At 44.0% G+C, this 17,200-nt stretch overlaps 1 protein-coding gene across 3 annotated transcripts in view; it reads left to right on the top strand.

Moving 5' to 3' along the window:
* Positions 1-1,551: 1,551 nt before the first annotated feature.
* kcnh7 (potassium channel, voltage gated eag related subfamily H, member 7) overlaps positions 1,552-17,200 on the top strand; it is a 70,351-nt gene continuing 54,702 nt past the window's right edge. For all 3 annotated transcript variants that reach the window (XM_046857844.1, XM_046857836.1, XM_046857828.1), the window contains exons 1-2: positions 1,552-2,086; positions 9,944-10,174. In XM_046857844.1, the coding sequence (XP_046713800.1) occupies positions 2,011-2,086; positions 9,944-10,174 (307 nt within the window). In that variant the 5' untranslated portion in view covers positions 1,552-2,010. The remainder of the gene's footprint in view (positions 2,087-9,943; positions 10,175-17,200) is intronic.

The following is a 17,200-nucleotide window of genomic DNA, read 5'->3' as shown; positions in this document are numbered from 1 at the left end:
TTCTTGAACGATTCTTTAATGATCATCATTTCAATTTTTAAACCAATGACTCTGTTGCATTATTTATGAAGAGCGGAGCCTAAGAGGACTCCTGGGAAATCCAGATCCATAATGAGGACGTTCGTTTGTCCCTTTTTGGAGGAAACCTAAAGGTTCTAGTTAGGACATTTTGCTTTCTCCAAAACCCAGAAGCTTTAGAGAGCATCGTTGGTGAATCCGGTGTATGATCACCAAGTCCATTGCCTGATTCACCTTCAGGCATGTTTACAGTATGATGAAGTTGTACAGTATGAAATACCAACTGGAGAACCAGAAGAAACTGGAGGAACCTCACACAGGAACAACATGTGAAGCTCCATACTAAAGCACAGGATCGAACCATGTCCTGTACTGAACTGGCATCATGGTGGGGGTCTTGATTTGCACCCATCCTGGGGTCGGCTCTAGATCCACCATCACCTGCACCAAGGATAATGACAAGAGCTTTTTTTCCTGAATGTTCTCCTCAGGGTTCTGGCAGTCAGGTTTCTTCTTTATCATAAATGCTGATGAATTGATTACATCAGTCAATTGATTAAAAAATGATTTTAGCAATTTTTTTCTCGGAGCTCTTTAAGTTCTCATGAACTCACTAGGATGTTCTCCTGGATGTTCTCCTCAGGGTTCTGGGTATCAGGTTTCCTCTTTATCATGCATGCTGCATGATTGTATCAGATGTTGTACTAAGAGCTCTGAAAGTTCTCACAAACTCTCAGGGATGTTCTCCTGGATGTTTTCCTCAGGGTTCTGGGTGTCAGGTTTCCTCTGTATGCTGAAGGATTAAATCAGATTTTGTTCTAAGAACTTTGTAAGTTCTCACAGACTTTTGGGGATGTTCTGCTGAAGGTTCTCCTCAGGGTTCTGGGTGTCAGGTTCCCTTTTTATCATAAATGCGGCATGGTTATATCAGATTTTGTTGTAGGGACTCTGTAAGTTATCACAAATTCTTGGGGATGGTCTACTAAATGTTCTCCTCAGGGTTCTGGGAGTCCGATTTCCTCTTTATCGTGAACGCTGCATAATTGTATCAGAATTTGTTGTAGGGAATCCGTAAGTTCTCACAAACTCTCTGGAATGCTCTCTCCAGGGTTCTGGGAGTCATGTTTCACCTTTATCATAAATACTGCATGATTGTATCGGATTTTGTTCTAGGAGCTCTGTAAGTTCTTACAAGCTCTCAGGGATGTTCTCCTGAATGTTCTCCTCAGGGTTATGTGTGTCAGGTCTTCTTTTTATAGAGTATGATTGTGACAGATTTTGTTCTAGGAGCTCTGTAGGTTCTCACAAACTCTCGATGATGTTCTCCTGAATGTTCTCCTCGGGGTTCTGGGAGTCTGGTTTCCTCTGAACATCGCATGATTGTATCAGATTTTATTATAGAAGCTCTTTAAGTTCTCAAGCACTGTCCGACTCCAACCAACCACAAATCCGCTCCGTTTTTTCCTCTCAGTTTGTCACCGATACGCCCGAAGGAAGCACCAAAGAAGAAGAAGAAGAAAAAAAGAGAAACGACCCACGTGCTCAAGGCTGCCGGACGCTCGTCGTATCTCAGATACGGTTTCCTCGCGCACCTACCGAGGATCAGACGTCACTGGTCGTCAGCCTTCGGCTCCGCGCGCGTGCTACCGGGAGAGCGGCGCAAAAAAAAGAGAGAGAGAAGAGAGAGAGAGAGAGAGAGAGAGAGAGAGAGAGTGCGCGCGTCGGCGCCGTCATGAGAGCGGCGCGTGCGGACTCGACGTGCGCCGCGCGCACCGTTTCGACGCTTACACCAAGCGCGCGCTGCGTTAGAACGGCACGCGAAAGAGATCGGTGGACGCGCGCGCGCGCAAAGGACGACACACACACATTCCTCGCGGAACGAATGACGACTTTGCGACCTCGTAAACACTAACCAACTAACACACACACACACACACACACACACACAAAACTCTTTGGATTTGGATCTTCATCATCATCTTCATCTTCATCATGCCGGTGCGGCGGGGTCACGTCGCGCCGCAAAACACCTTCCTGGGGATCATTATTCGCAAATTCGAGGGTCAGAGTAAGTGTCACACTACGTTTCCGTTACCGGGCAGCAATGTGTGTTTTGTGTGTGTTTTGTGTGTGTTTATGTTTTTGTGTTTATGTCTCGCACAGCCGGCGTCCTGCGGCGCGTGCACATACACATGACCTCTAATCGGTACCAAGGGCTATTTTACGGTTTCGTTGGGGTCTGTCATGTTTGAAGCCGCGCGTATGAGTTAGTTTTGATCCACCTCGGTGTTTCACGCGCCTCCGGTGTCCCCACGCTTCACGCTGTCACGCGGTGTGTGGAAGAAACGCTGATGGACTTCCTACGTTCAGTGCGCGGCTTTTGACAAATGCAGAACGCCGCCACGCACACGCGAACCTCCGACACGCGACTTGCGGCGCTGAATTAAAGCGCGTGAGAGGCGGCGTGTCTGTTACACGTGACCGGTTCAACTCTGATATAAAAGAGCGCTAAGATCACCAGGTTATTGTGTGTGAATAATAAATGTTTTTTGTTTTGTTTGGTTTTGTTATAAAATGCATTTCAGACAGACTTGTTGCCAATGCATAGTACAGATACACAGTAACGAAATGCAGTGTGTGTGTGTGTGTGTGTGTGTGTGTGTGTACAGTGTAGTGTGTGTATAAAGTGTATATGTATGCAGTATATAGATTATAGGCTTCTTCAGACCGACAGACAGACAGACTGATATAACTATATTGTCATTGCATAATACAGATACACAGCAATGCACTGTGTGTGTGTGTGTGTGTGTGTGTGTGTATCTACAGACAGACAGACAGATTGATATAACTTTATTTTCATTGCATAGTACAGACACACAGCGACGAAATGAAACGATTTTATCTACCAGTGCAAATTGTAGCAATTATGCAAATTGACAAGTGCAAATAAATATACAAATATAAATAAAAAAGTAAATAAATAAATATAAAGTCTCAGAGCAGCGAAAAACATTCAGAAGCTGTTAACCAAGTACCGAAGAATATATATATATATATATATATATATATATATATATATATATATATATATTCTATATATATATATATATATATATATATATATATATATATATATATATATATATATACATATCGTGACCCATCGAGCATCAGCAGCATGAACTTCTTTAGCAGTTTGAGCTCCACTAGCTCGTCTGTTGGATCGGAACCACACAGAGCAGCCTTCGCTCCTCACGTGCATCAATGAGCCTCGGCCGCTCTTGACCCTGTCGCCGATTCACCACTGTTCCATCCTGGGAGCACTTTTGATGCACCATTGCAGACCAAGAACATCTCACAAGAGCTGCAGTTTTTGGAGATGTTCTGACCCAGTCGTCTAGACGTCACAATTTGTGAAATCCTTACGCTCGCCCATTTTTCCTGCTTCTAACACGTCGACTTTGAGGACAAAATGTTTACTTGCGGCCTAATAAATAAATTCACCATAACAGGTGCTATGATGAAGAGATCATCAGTGTTCTTCACTCATAATGTTATTCCTGATCTGTGTGTGTGTGTGTGTGTGTGTGTGTGTGTGTGTGTGTGTGTGTGTGTGTGTATATATAAAGTATATAAGGAGATGTATAAATGTACAGTATGAATGTAATAATGTGATATGCTGTGAATTCTATACAGTTATAATTACCATAAGATGGTACACAGTGTAGAGTGGACTATAGACTGTGGACTGGACTATGTGTGGGGTTAATAGACTGTGGACTGGACTATGTGTGGGGTTAATGGACTGTGGACTGGACTATGTGTGGGGTTAATGGACTGTGGACTGGACTATGTGTGGAGTTAATGGACTGTGGACTGGACTATGTGTGGGGTTAATGGAATATGGACTGGACTGTGTGTGGGGTTAATGGACTATGGACTGGACTATGTGTGGGGTTAATGGACTGTGGACTGGACTATGTGTGGGGTTAATGGACTATGGACTGGACTATGTGTGGGGTTAATGGACTATAGACTGGACTATGTTTGGGGTTAATACACTATGGGCTGGACTATGTGTGGGGTTAATGGACTTTGGGCTGGACTATGTGTGGGGTTAATACACTATGGGCTGGACTATGTGTGGGGTTAATGGACTATGGGCTGGACTATGTGTGGGGTTAATAGACTATGGACTGGACTATGTGTGGGGTTAATGGACTATGGACTGGACTATGTGTGGGGTTAATAGACTATGGACTTGGACTATGTGTGGGGGGTTAATGGACTGGACTATGTGTGGGGTTAATGGACTGTGGACTGGACTATGTGTGGAGTTAATGGACTGTGGACTGGACTATGTGTGGGGTTAATGGACTATGGACTGGACTATGTGTGGGGTTAATAGACTATGGGCTGGACTATGTGTGGGGTTAATGGACTATGGACTGGACTATGTGTGGGGTTAATGGACTGTGGACTGGACTATGTGTGGAGTTAATGAACTGTGGACTGGACTATGTGTGGGGTTAATGGACTATGGACTGAACCATGTGTGGGGTTAATAGACTGTGGACTGGACTATGTGTGGGGTTAATGGAATATGGACTGGACTATGTGTGGGGTTAATAGACTATGGACTTGGACTATGTGTGGGGGGTTAATGGACTGGACTATGTGTGGGGTTAATGGACTATGGACTGGACTATGTGTGGAGTTAATGGACTATGGACTGGACTATGTGTGGGGTTAATGGACTATGGACTGGACTATGTGTGGGGTTAATGGACTATGAACTGGACTATGTGTGGGGTTATAGGACTATGGACTGGACTATGTGTGGGGGTTAATAGATTGTGGACTGGACTATGTGTGGGGTTAATGGACTATGGACTGGACTATGTGTGGGGTTAATGGACTATGGACTGGACTATGTGTGGGGTTAATGGACTATGGACTGGACTATGTGGGGTTAATGGACTATGGACTGGACTATGTGTGGGGGTTAATGGACTATGGACTGGACTATGTGTGGGGTTAATGGACTATGGACTGGACTATGTGTGGAGTTAATGGACTGTGGACTGGACTATGTGTGGGGTTAATGGACTATGGACTGGAGTATGTGTGGGGGTTAATAGATTGTGGACTGGACTATGTGTGGAGTTAATGGACTATGGACTGGACTATGTGTGGGGTTAATGGACTATGGACTGGACTATGTGTGGGGTTAATGGACTATGGACTGGACTATGTGTGGGGTTAATGGACTATGGACTGGACTATGTGTGGGGTTAATGGACTATGGACTGGACTATGTGGGGTTAATGGACTATGGACTGGACTATGTGTGGAGTTAATGGACTATGGACTGGACTATGTGTGGGGGTTAATAGATTGTGGACTGGACTATGTGTGGGGTTAATGGACTATGGACTGGACTATGTGTGGGGTTAATGGACTATGGACTGGACTATGTGTGGAGTTAATGGACTATGGACTGGACTATGTGTGGGGTTAATGGAATATGGACTGGACTATGTGTGGGGTTAATGGACTATGGACTGGACTATGTGTGGGGTTAATGGACTGTGGACTGGACTATGTGTGGGGTTAATGGACTATGGACTGGACTATGTGTGGGGTTAATGGACTATAGACTGGACTATGTTTGGGGTTAATACACTATGGGCTGGACTATGTGTGGGGTTAATGGACTTTGGGCTGGACTATGTGTGGGGTTAATACACTATGGGCTGGACTATGTGTGGGGTTAATGGACTATGGACTGACTATGTGGGGTTAATAGACTATGGACTGGACTATGTGTGGGGTTAATGGACTATGGACTGGACTATGTGTGGGGTTAATAGACTATGGACTTTGTGTGGGGTTAATGGACTGGACTATGTGTGGGGTTAATGGACTGTGGACTGGACTATGTGTGAGTTAATGGACTGTGGACTGGACTATGTGTGGGGTTAATGGACTATGGACTGGACTATGTGTGGGGTTAATAGACTATGGGCTGGACTATGTGGGGTTAATGGACTATGGACTGGACTATGTGGGGTTAATGGACTGTGGACTGGACTATGTGTGAGTTAATGAACTGTGGACTGGACTATGTGTGGGGTTAATGGACTATGGACTGAACCATGTGGGGGTTAATAGACTGTGGACTGGACTATGTGTGGGGTTAATGGAATATGGACTGGACTATGTGTGGGGTTAATAGACTATGGACTTGGACTATGTGTGGGGGGTTAATGGACTGGACTATGTGTGGGGTTAATGGACTATGGACTGGACTATGTGTGAGTTAATGGACTATGGACTGGACTATGTGGGGTTAATGGACTATGGACTGGACCATGTGTGGGGTTAATGGACTATGAACTGGACTATGTGTGGGGTTATAGGACTATGGACTGGACTATGTGTGGGGTTAATAGACTGTGGACTGACTATGTGGGGTTAATGGACTATGGACTGGACTATGTGTGGTTAATGGACTATGGACTGGACTATGTGTGGGGTTAATGGACTATGGACTGACTATGTGTGGGGTTAATGGACTATGGACTGGACTATGTGTGGGGTTAATGGACTATGGACTGACTATGTGGGGTTAATGGACTGTGGACTGGACTATGTGTGGAGTTAATGGACTGTGGACTGGACTATGTGTGAGTTAATGGACTATGGACTGGACTATGTGGGGTTAATGGACTATGGACTGGACTATGTGTGGGGTTAATGGACTATGGACTGACCATGTGTGGGGTTAATGGACTATGGACTGGACTATGTGTGGGGTTAATGGACTATGGACTGGACTATGTGTGGGGTTAATGGACTATGGACTGGACTATGTGTGGGGTTAATGGACTATGGACTGGACTATGTGGGGTTAATGGACTATGGACTGGACTATGTGGAGTTAATGGACTATGGACTGGACTATGTGGGGTTAATAGATTGTGGACTGGACTATGTGTGGGGTTAATGGACTATGGACTGGACCATGTGTGGGGTTAATGGACTATGGACTGGACTATGTGGAGTTAATGGACTATGGACTGGACTATGTGTGGATTAATGGACTATGGACTGGACTATGTGTGGGGGTTAATAGATTGTGGACTGGACTATGTGTGGGGTTAATGGACTATGGACTGGACTATGTGTGGGGTTAATGGACTATGGACTGGACTATGTGGGGTTAATGGACTGTGGACTGACTATGTGGGGTTAATGAACTATGGACTGGACTGTGTGGGGTTAATAGATTGTGGACTGGACTGTGTGGGGTTAATGGACCATGGACTGGACTATGTGTGAGTTAATGAACTATGGACTGGACTATGTGTGGGGTTAATAGACTATGGACTGTGTGGGGGGTTAATGGACTGGACTATGTGTGGGGTTAATGGACTATGGACTGGACTATGTGGGGTTAATGGACTATGGACTGGACCATGTGTGGGGTTAATGGACTATGGACTGGACTATGTGGGGTTAATGGACTATGGACTGGACTATGTGTGGGGGTTGATGGACTATGGACTGGACTATGTGTGGGGTTAATGGACTACGGACTGGACTATGTGTGGAGTTAATGGACTGTCGACTGGACTATGTGTGGGGTTAATGGACTATGGACTGGACTATGTGTGGGGTTAATGGACTGTGGACTGGACTATGTGTGGAGTTAATGAACTGTGGACTGGACTATGTGTGGGTTAATGGACTGGACTATGTGGGGTTAATGGACTATGGACTGACTATGTGTGGGGGTTGATGGACTATGGACTGGACTATGTGTGGGGTTAGTGTGGAGTTATTGGACTATGGACTGGACTATGTGTGGGGTTAATGGACTATGGACTGGACTATGTGTGGAGTTAATGGACTATGGACTGGACTATGTGTGGGATTAATGGACTCTATGGCTAATAGACTGTGGACTGGACTATGTGTGGAGTTATTGGACTATGGACTGGACTATGTGTGGGGTTAATGGACTATGGACTGGACTATGTGTGAGTTAATGGACTATGGACTGGACTATGTGGGATTAATGGACTCTATGGACTGGACTATGTGGGGTTAATGGACTATGGACTGGACCATGTGTGGGGTTAATGGACTATAGACTGGACTATGTGTGGGTTAATAGACTATGGACTGGACCATGTGGGGGTTAATAGACTATGGACTGGACTATGTGTGGGGTTAATGGACTATGGACTGGACTATGTGTGGGGTTAATGGACTATGGACTGGACTATGTGTGGGGTTAATAGACTATGGACTGTGTGGGGGGTTAATGGACTGGACTATGTGGGGTTAATGGACTATGGACTGGACCATGTGTGGAGTTAATGAACTATGGACTGGACTATGTGTGGGGTTAATAGACTATGGACTGTGTGGGGGGTTAATGGACTGGACTATGTGTGGGTTAATGGACTATGGACTGGACTATGTGTGAGTTAATGAACTATGGACTGGACTATGTGTGGGGTTAATAGACTATGGACTGTGTGGGGTTAATGGACTGGACCATGTGTGGGGTTAATGGACTATGGACTGGACTATGTGGAGTTAATGAACTATGGACTGGACTATGTGTGGGTTAATGGACTATGGACTGGACTATGTGTGGGTTAATGGACTATGGACTGGACTATGTGTGGGGTTAATGGACTATGGACTGGACTATGTGTGGGGTTAATGGACTATGGACTGACTATGTGGAGTTAATGGACTATGGACTGGACTATGTGTGGGATTAATGGACTCTATGGACTGGACTATGTGTGGGGTTAATGGACTATGGACTGGACTATGTGTTAATGGACTATAGACTGGACTATGTGTGGGGTTAATACACTATGGGCTGGACTATGTGTGGGGTTAATAGACTATGGACTGGACTATGTGTGGGGTTAATGGACTATGGACTGGACTATGTGGGGTTAATGGACTATGGACTGGACTATGTGGGGTTAATAGACTATGGACTGTGTGGGGTTAATGGACTGGACTATGTGTGGGTTAATGGACTATGGACTGGACTATGTGGAGTTAATGAACTATGGACTGGACTATGTGGGGTTAATAGACTATGGACTGTGTGGGGTTAATGGACTGGACTATGTGGGGTTAATGGACTATGGACTGGACTATGTGTGGAGTTAATGAACTATGGACTGGACTATGTGTGGGGTTAATAGACTATGGACTGTGTGGGGGGTTAATGGACTGGACTATGTGTGGGGTTAATGGACTATGGACTGGACTATGTGTGGAGTTAATGAACTATGGACTGGACTATGTGGGGTTAATGGACTATGGACTGGACTATGTGTGGGTTAATGGACTATGGACTGGACTATGTGTGGGGTTAATGGACTATGGACTGGACTATGTGTGGGGTTAATGGACTATGGACTGGACTATGTGTGGAGTTAATGGACTGTGGACTGGACTATGTGTGGGGTTAATGGACTATGGACTGGACTATGTGTGGGGTTAATAGATTGTGGACTGGACTATGTGTGGGGTTAATGGACTATGGACTGGACTATGTGTGGGGTTAATGGACTATGGACTGGACTATGTGTGGGGTTAATGGACTATGGACTGGACTATGTGTGGGTTAATGGACTATGGACTGGACTATGTGTGGAGTTAATGGACTATGGACTGGACTATGTGTGGGGTTAATGGACTATTGACTGGACTATGTGTGGGGGTTAATAGATTGTGGACTGGACTATGTGTGGGGTTAATGGACTATTGACTGGACTATGTGTGGGGGTTAATAGATTGTGGACTGGACTATGTGTCTGGTTAATGGGGTTCAGGATCTTAACAAAGTGTGTTAAAAGTTTTGTCCTGTCTGCACACACAGATAAGAAGTTTGTGATAGCGAACGCACGCGTGCAAAACTGCGCCATCATCTTCTGCAACGACGGCTTCTGCGAGATGACGGGTTACTCACGGCCGGACATCATGCAGAAGCCGTGCACGTGTGACTTCCTGCACGGGCAGCTGACCAAGCGGCACGCGGTCGCACAGATAGCGCAGGCTCTGCTCGGCTCGGAGGAGAGGAAAGTGGAGATCACGTACCACCGCAAAGACGGTAAGTTCCTGTGGTGCTTCATCACGTGTGCAAAAAAATAAAAAATACAACACCAATTTTTTGTTTTGATGAATGAATTAAAGAACAATATCTGGTGGTCTGATTGTTGAAGATCTAAATGATCTAATGTTCTACACTTCATTCGAACAGCACTCGGGTTTGACCCGAACTTTCATTATTGCTTATAATAATTGCTTTAATTTTGGTATTTGAACATGTCAGTGTTTAATGTCAGCAATTCAATGTTCTATGTGACATTTTGGACCAGAAATAATAATAATAATAATAATAATAATAATAATAATAATAATAATAAGGTTAGATTGGAAACAGTAACGCAGCTTAACATCACCAGTGTAACTAGTAATCCAGAAACGCTTTTAAGTCTTTCTGTGAGCTTTGCATTGAGGCCTGTTCACGTTGTACTGTTTTGAATGTTGCTATATGCAAACGCGTCTTCGAGAGCAGGGGGAGGAGGCAAAAAAAAAGGAAAACACACACTGAGGGTGAACGAGAGGGCAAATATTATCCCTGACCTCTGCCTCTGTGTCACAGCAGTATTATAATGATTGGGTTCACTGGTACGTACGCAGAGGTAAGAAATATCGACAGGAACGTAAAGCATCATACAATTATAATATGGGGGCAGTACAGACAGGAAAGGTGTGTGAGAGAGAGAGAGAGAGAGAGAGAGAGAATGAAAGAGACAGAAAAACAGACAGAGAGAAACAGTGAGATGGAGAAGAGAGAAAGAGAGAGAGAGAGAGAGAGAGAGAGAGATGAAAATAGTGAAAAAAGGAGGACAGATAATGAAAGACTAAAACAGAATGAGAATAAGAGAAGGAACGTGACAGAGATAGATACACATGGGGAGAGAGAGAGAGAGAGAGAGAGAGAGATACAAAGTGGGAGACAGAGATAGATAGATAGATAGATAGATAGATAGATAGATAGATAGATAGATAGATAGATAGATAGATAGATAGATAGAAGCGTTTGTTCCAGCTTTCCTCTGAACGCTTGACACCAGCACACACGGGGGTGGGGGGGTGGAGGGGGGTGGGGTGTATTTGGAAGCTGACCTCGAAGTGTTCGCATGTTTGGGGCGAATGAGAATAGAGAGGATTGTGTAAGAAAAGAAAAGCAGCGTGACCTGAGCCGAGGTCTAAATAAAAAGCTCCTCTGTGTGCATGCGTGCGCTGAAGTCCATGCACAGACCCATCGAGCCGAGTCGGCGTGTTGTGCTACGGAAAGTCACACCTGTGGTAATTAACACATGTCCGTCAGTGTCGAGGGTGTCGGGTGGCACAGCGGAGGCTGAAGGTCAGGGCAGGGCCGTGCCAACACCGGCTCAGCCAGACGGCCACGGCTCATAAGTCAGCGCTCGAATGAATGGACTGATGCCATAATCAGGTGCGGAAAGTACGGAGCTGATGAATGAGAGAGGGACGTGTGCCATCTGTTCTAATCTGACATTATTTCCCTGTTGGCCCAACAAGCTGTGTGCTGCTTCATGTCAGATCTGATCAAAAATGACTTATTTCTTTGAATCAGTGAGAAACCCGGTGATATTTATCATGTGACTATGGCAAAGGTTTTCCAGCCATATGTGGTTCTTCTCCAAACAAATTGGGTAGGATGTCTCTGGATGTGCTAGCATGCATTTCCCCTTCACTGAACCTGTGCAGAAAGTCACCTTCATGAAGATGATCTATGGTATGCTTTCTATAGGTTGGATTTGGTGTTACACCTTTGGAAAAACCTTTCAGGCCCCCAGGCCTCCTTACCTGCATCAGTACCTACTTTTATTAACACCCTTCTGGCTCTAAAAATCCCCACAAATCTCCACAAAATCTAGTGGAACATCTTCCCAGAAGAGTGGAGCTCATTCTCACAGGAAATGGAGACTATTGTCCTAAAACCTTAGAAAATACAGATGTTAATATGAAGAAAAACAGATGCATAAATGAGGAAGTAGGATAAAATAGGTTTTGTGTGTGTGTGTGTGTGTGTGTGTGTGTGTGTCCTCAGTTGACTTTGCTCGTTTTTTTAATGTACTCCTATGGGAAGAGGCTGCCAGGTGCGCAGAATGTGGCCACGTGGAAAAAGTGCTGCTGCAGCCATTTTTTGGTCACTGCAGAGCTTTTAAAGTTTTTTCAAAAAAATTAAAAATAAATAGCGCTCCTGACCAATCAGACTCCAAAAAAACAGGAGTCTACAGCAAAATTTGGCATGTATGAATACAAGTTCCAATATTCCGGTTAAAAATAACGTGTATTTTCGACATATTGACACGTACGTGATGTGACCTTGAAATTCTTTCTTTGCATGTCCCAGTGATGTCAGGAAGCTGGGGTCAGAACACAGGATCAGCCATGATACAGCATTGGGGGCCTTGCTCAAGAGCCCTAATAGTGGTAGCTTGGTGATACCAGGGCTTGAAGCTTTCGATCTGTAGCAGGAAAAATGGGCAAACGTAAGGATTTGACGAGTTTGACAAATTGTGACGTCTAGACGACTGGGTCAGAGCATCTCGAAAACTGCAGCTCTTGTGAGATGTTCCTGGTCTGCAGTGGTCAGTGTCTATTAAAAGTGCTCCAAGGAAGGAACAGTGGTGAACCGGCGACAGCCTCATTGGCGGCTGAGGCTCATAGATTAATAAACAAACTCCTGTAGCTCAAATCGCTGAAGACGTTAAGGCTGTTAATGCTTGATGGATCAGGACTGTTTTGGGAGGAGGTCATAATGCCCATTTGGTGAATATAGTCAGCTAGGCTAGTTGGTTTAGCCTAAAATGTGAAAAACTAATGTAAACCCTTTAGCAAAGCTATGAAAGAGAAACTGGAAACTCAGCCCCAAGGAGACTTCTAGTGTACCGGAATGGTTTGATGATAAACCTTTTCATTTTCAATGACAGGTCCTGACATCAAGACATAAAGCACTTATAGCCAACAATGAAATTGTCCCGAAGTTAGTGTTCACCCATAAAATTGTGTCACAAATTACATGATGTAATGCCAGGTGGTGGCAGGAATGTGGTGGATTCCACACTGTCATAAATGTGTGACACTGCATCATAGCAGCCATGGGTAACATGTAAGTAATGAAGTGAAGGGAGCCAAGAACTAATCCCTGTGGAACACCACTGAGCAACAGGGAGCACCGAGAGAATTCTGGAGCTAAGAGCAGGCTCTGAACCAGGAACCAGGGGAAAGCTAATTGTGTAACACCGAAAACAAAGAGCTTCAGCTAATTAAGCCAATGTTTAGAAAGAGAAAAGTGTCTACTGTTTCAACATTGATAACAAAACATTAAAACACAAGTTTAAATCCCAGGAACACCAAGCTGTGATTCCTGGGCCCTTGATTAAGGCCCTTAGCTGCTCAGTTGTATGTAGGATATAAATGTAAGTAAGATGTAAGATCGTCTGCCTGATGCCTTAAAAATAATGCGAATGCCGAAATAAATATTTTCCATCACAGTAACTCCCCAAGCATGTGTCCCTGGTTTTAGTACAAATATGACAAAAAAAACCACTGTGTCACTGGACAGCTTTTAAACGAAACCACAGCGATATCACATGGAGGAGTTCTCAGGAAGAGTTCTCCTGTCCGTCATGTTCTCAGGGGAGCCCTGTCTGCTGAACAGAATTATATTGTATTTGTCGAGAAAGATACATGCGATGTGTTTAAATTAGGCCCAAATAAGGTTCCCTAGATGACAGCTGTCTTACGGTGCCTTCGAAATGTGACAGCCTTTATCCTGATCTCATGCAAATGCTAAGCAGAAGTGCTGTCTGCCTGAGCTGCTGCCTCTGAAACCCAACAGATGGTTAGTGACAATATTTAGAAAATATTTGATGTGCTATATATCATGAAATATTGTGTTTATTGACACCTGGCTATAACCAAGTGTGACAGGTGCTAATTCAGGGCTAGCAGTGGGCGGTGCATGGGAAATAATATAAAGGAGGCGTGATATCCATCACAATGTACAAGTTTGCTCAAAAGAAATTAACAGTATTGGGATTCAATTAACTGAACTGGAATTGCATGAAAATTTTATGTCTGAGATGCTAAAGAGACACTTAGGTGTCTAAACTCATCATCATCACCATCACCACTATAATCATCATCACCTCACCATCATCATTATCATAACCATCAACACGTTGTCATCACCATTGTTATACATCATAACCTCACCATCATTATCATCACCATACCATCACCATCATCATCATCTTCTCATCATCATCATCACCTTACGTATATATATGTATATAGGCTTTTCACTGCCTTTCTGTAAATATCACCCGACTTCATAAACACTTATACGCTGTTTGGCTTAAAAGAGCATCTGGCTTTAAATAAATGTGAAAAACATTCCCAAACTGGAGACCACATTGATTTATTAAATGTAGCGCACCTAGAACTCCACCCTGAGGCACTCCTCACACCGTCAAACTGCTCCTCCAAGGACTCGCTGCTATTTACAAAGCAACGATTCTCAGTAGCCTCGAGAAACCGCCAGGCTTTCCAAGGTTTACTGATCATTAGAGAAGCTCCACTTACCATACACCCTGCTAACAGAACTGCAAAACAACACTATACTGTAGCGTCAGGGAACTGTACAGCTTTATGCTGGTTCTTGCTTATTGTCAGAGAAACGTAAGTAAACGGCTAGCTGTTTGCTAGAAAACGTAGCTGTAGATTTGATCATCTTAAGCGGACCGTATTCATGAATCTCAGATAAAGTCTTACGATTGTGATGGATATCAAGTCCAAATGTTTATGCTAGCATCTAGCATGATTGACTCATGACTAGCTTTCATTATCATTCTGCTCCTAGCTTTCTACTGAGGTATTACATGTAAACAACATGTATAACATGCAATGTATGGACAAAAGTTTGTGGACACCTGACCATAAGATGCATGTGTCCATCAAATTGTACAACTAGTCTACATTTGCTGTTATAATAAGCTCCACTCTTCTGGGAAGATGTTCCACTAGAGTTTGTGTGGAGTTGTGGAGATTCGTTTAGCCACAAGGGTGTTAGTAAAGTCAGGTACTGATGGAGGTGAGGTGAGGATGCCTGGGGTGCGGTCAGGTATAAGGTGTTCAATAGGGTTGAGCGCTATAGTGGGAGATCATCCAGTCCAACCCATGTAAAGATCTCCATCTAGATAGGATATATGGAAGCCCTGTGGATAAGATGTTGGTCTTCTCATCAGAAAATCATGGATTCCAACCCCAGCACTGCCAAGCTGCCACTGCTGGGCCCTTGAGCAAGGCCCTTAACCTTCAATTGCTCAGCTGTATAACTGATAAATGTGTCGCTCTGGATAAAAGCAACAGCTAAATGCTGTAAATGTCTCTCAGTTCAACTGCAGTGAAAATACAAAGATCCTATACAACTGTGTGCCTCCATCTTTGTTTGGTGAAGATCCACATACGGCTGGAAAAGTCAGGTGTCCGTATAGTGTATATTTAGCCCCACCCCCGTTTTTTTCTGCTTCTCATACACACAGGTGAAAGTTTGAGCGATGAAACATGCAAAACATTGCGTAATGTGACGATTAAAAAAAACTGCAGACAAAAATAGAGTTATATTTCCTCAATACGTCTGGGCCTTGCATGAGATCCTAATCAAATGTACCTCCTTCTTAATCTCTTTTGGCTCTCAGAGCCGAAAAACAGTCCACTGCACTAAACCATTGGCTGTCAATGATGAGCGTTTTTTTTGGAAACAGATGCACACACTCTGAAACACTCATACACATACTCCATACGTGTCCTACAGATGATTGACACATACGCTGTGCTTTATTTAGAGCTGATAGTCCTGCAGAGAGTGCACTTCTAACTGCAGCTTTATTTCCCAGCCAGCGGCCAAACCCTCTCGCCGAAGCACACCGTTCGCTCGCAACGCAATTACCTTTCATTACCGCCGAATATTATAACGTGAGCTATTCACAGAGTGGCGTTTTGCTTTCCGCAGAGCCTGGAAACGCCGTCCCACTGAATAGTGCTTTAAATGAGAAAATTAGCAATCGTGACTTTCGTCCCTCGAACAGAATTACATCCGCCTCCATTACCAGGCGCATGACGAAGAGGATCATATGAAATCCTTTTCCCTGCTTTCGCTCCTTCGATTTGAAACGCTTCCAATTTTCTCCGTATGGGAATTATCTCTGTATTTTTATTGTTTATAGTCTCCAAATCTCTCAGAAAGCAGAATCTCATCACAGAGTAGCAGGAGAGCTTCTTCTCCAGGCTTTATTCCAGTATGTTCTTCTCATCTTTCAGTATCAGTTCTGTTTATATATATATGGTTTGTGTAACGGGACTCAAAATTCATGGCTCGGTTTCGGTTCAGTTCGATTTCGGTACATTTGGAGGGGAAGAAATGCGAAACACTAAAATTGCTTGTGGTTTTATTTTTTAATCACGTCGTTTATTAACGTTTGTGAACATCATCGGTTTACATTCTTAAAACAATTTTAAAAACAGCCTGCTTGGTTTTCAGTTAAAAAAAAAGATAATACAATAAATCAAATGAATCCCATACACTTTTTATTTTATGGTAATACAGATGTGTATAAGTGTGTGTGTGTGTGTGTGTGTGTGTTTGTGTGTGTGTTTATATTTAACATTATGAGCGGTGAAGTAAAGAACACTGATGATCTCTTCATCATGGCACCTGTTAGTGGGTTGATATATTTATTAGGCAGCAAGTGAACAAGTGTTTAGGATTTGAGCGAGTTTGACAAATTGTGACGTCTAGACGTCTGGGTCAGAGCGGCTCCAAAACTGCAGCTCTTGTGAGATGTTCCTGGTCTGCAGTGGTCAGAATCTATCAAAAGTGCTCCCAGAATGGAACAGTGGTGAACCGGCGACAGGGTCACGAGCGGCTGAGGCTCATTGATGCACGTGAGGAGCGAAGGCTGGTCCGTGTGGTCCGATCCAACAGACGAGCTCCTGTAGCTCAAACTGCTGAAGAAGTTCATGCTGTTGATGCCCG

This window comes from Silurus meridionalis, chromosome 1 (genome assembly GCF_014805685.1).
Source record: "Silurus meridionalis isolate SWU-2019-XX chromosome 1, ASM1480568v1, whole genome shotgun sequence".
NCBI classification, from domain to species: Eukaryota; Metazoa; Chordata; class Actinopteri; order Siluriformes; family Siluridae; genus Silurus; species Silurus meridionalis.
This window is presented reverse-complemented; position numbering and strand designations above follow the sequence as displayed.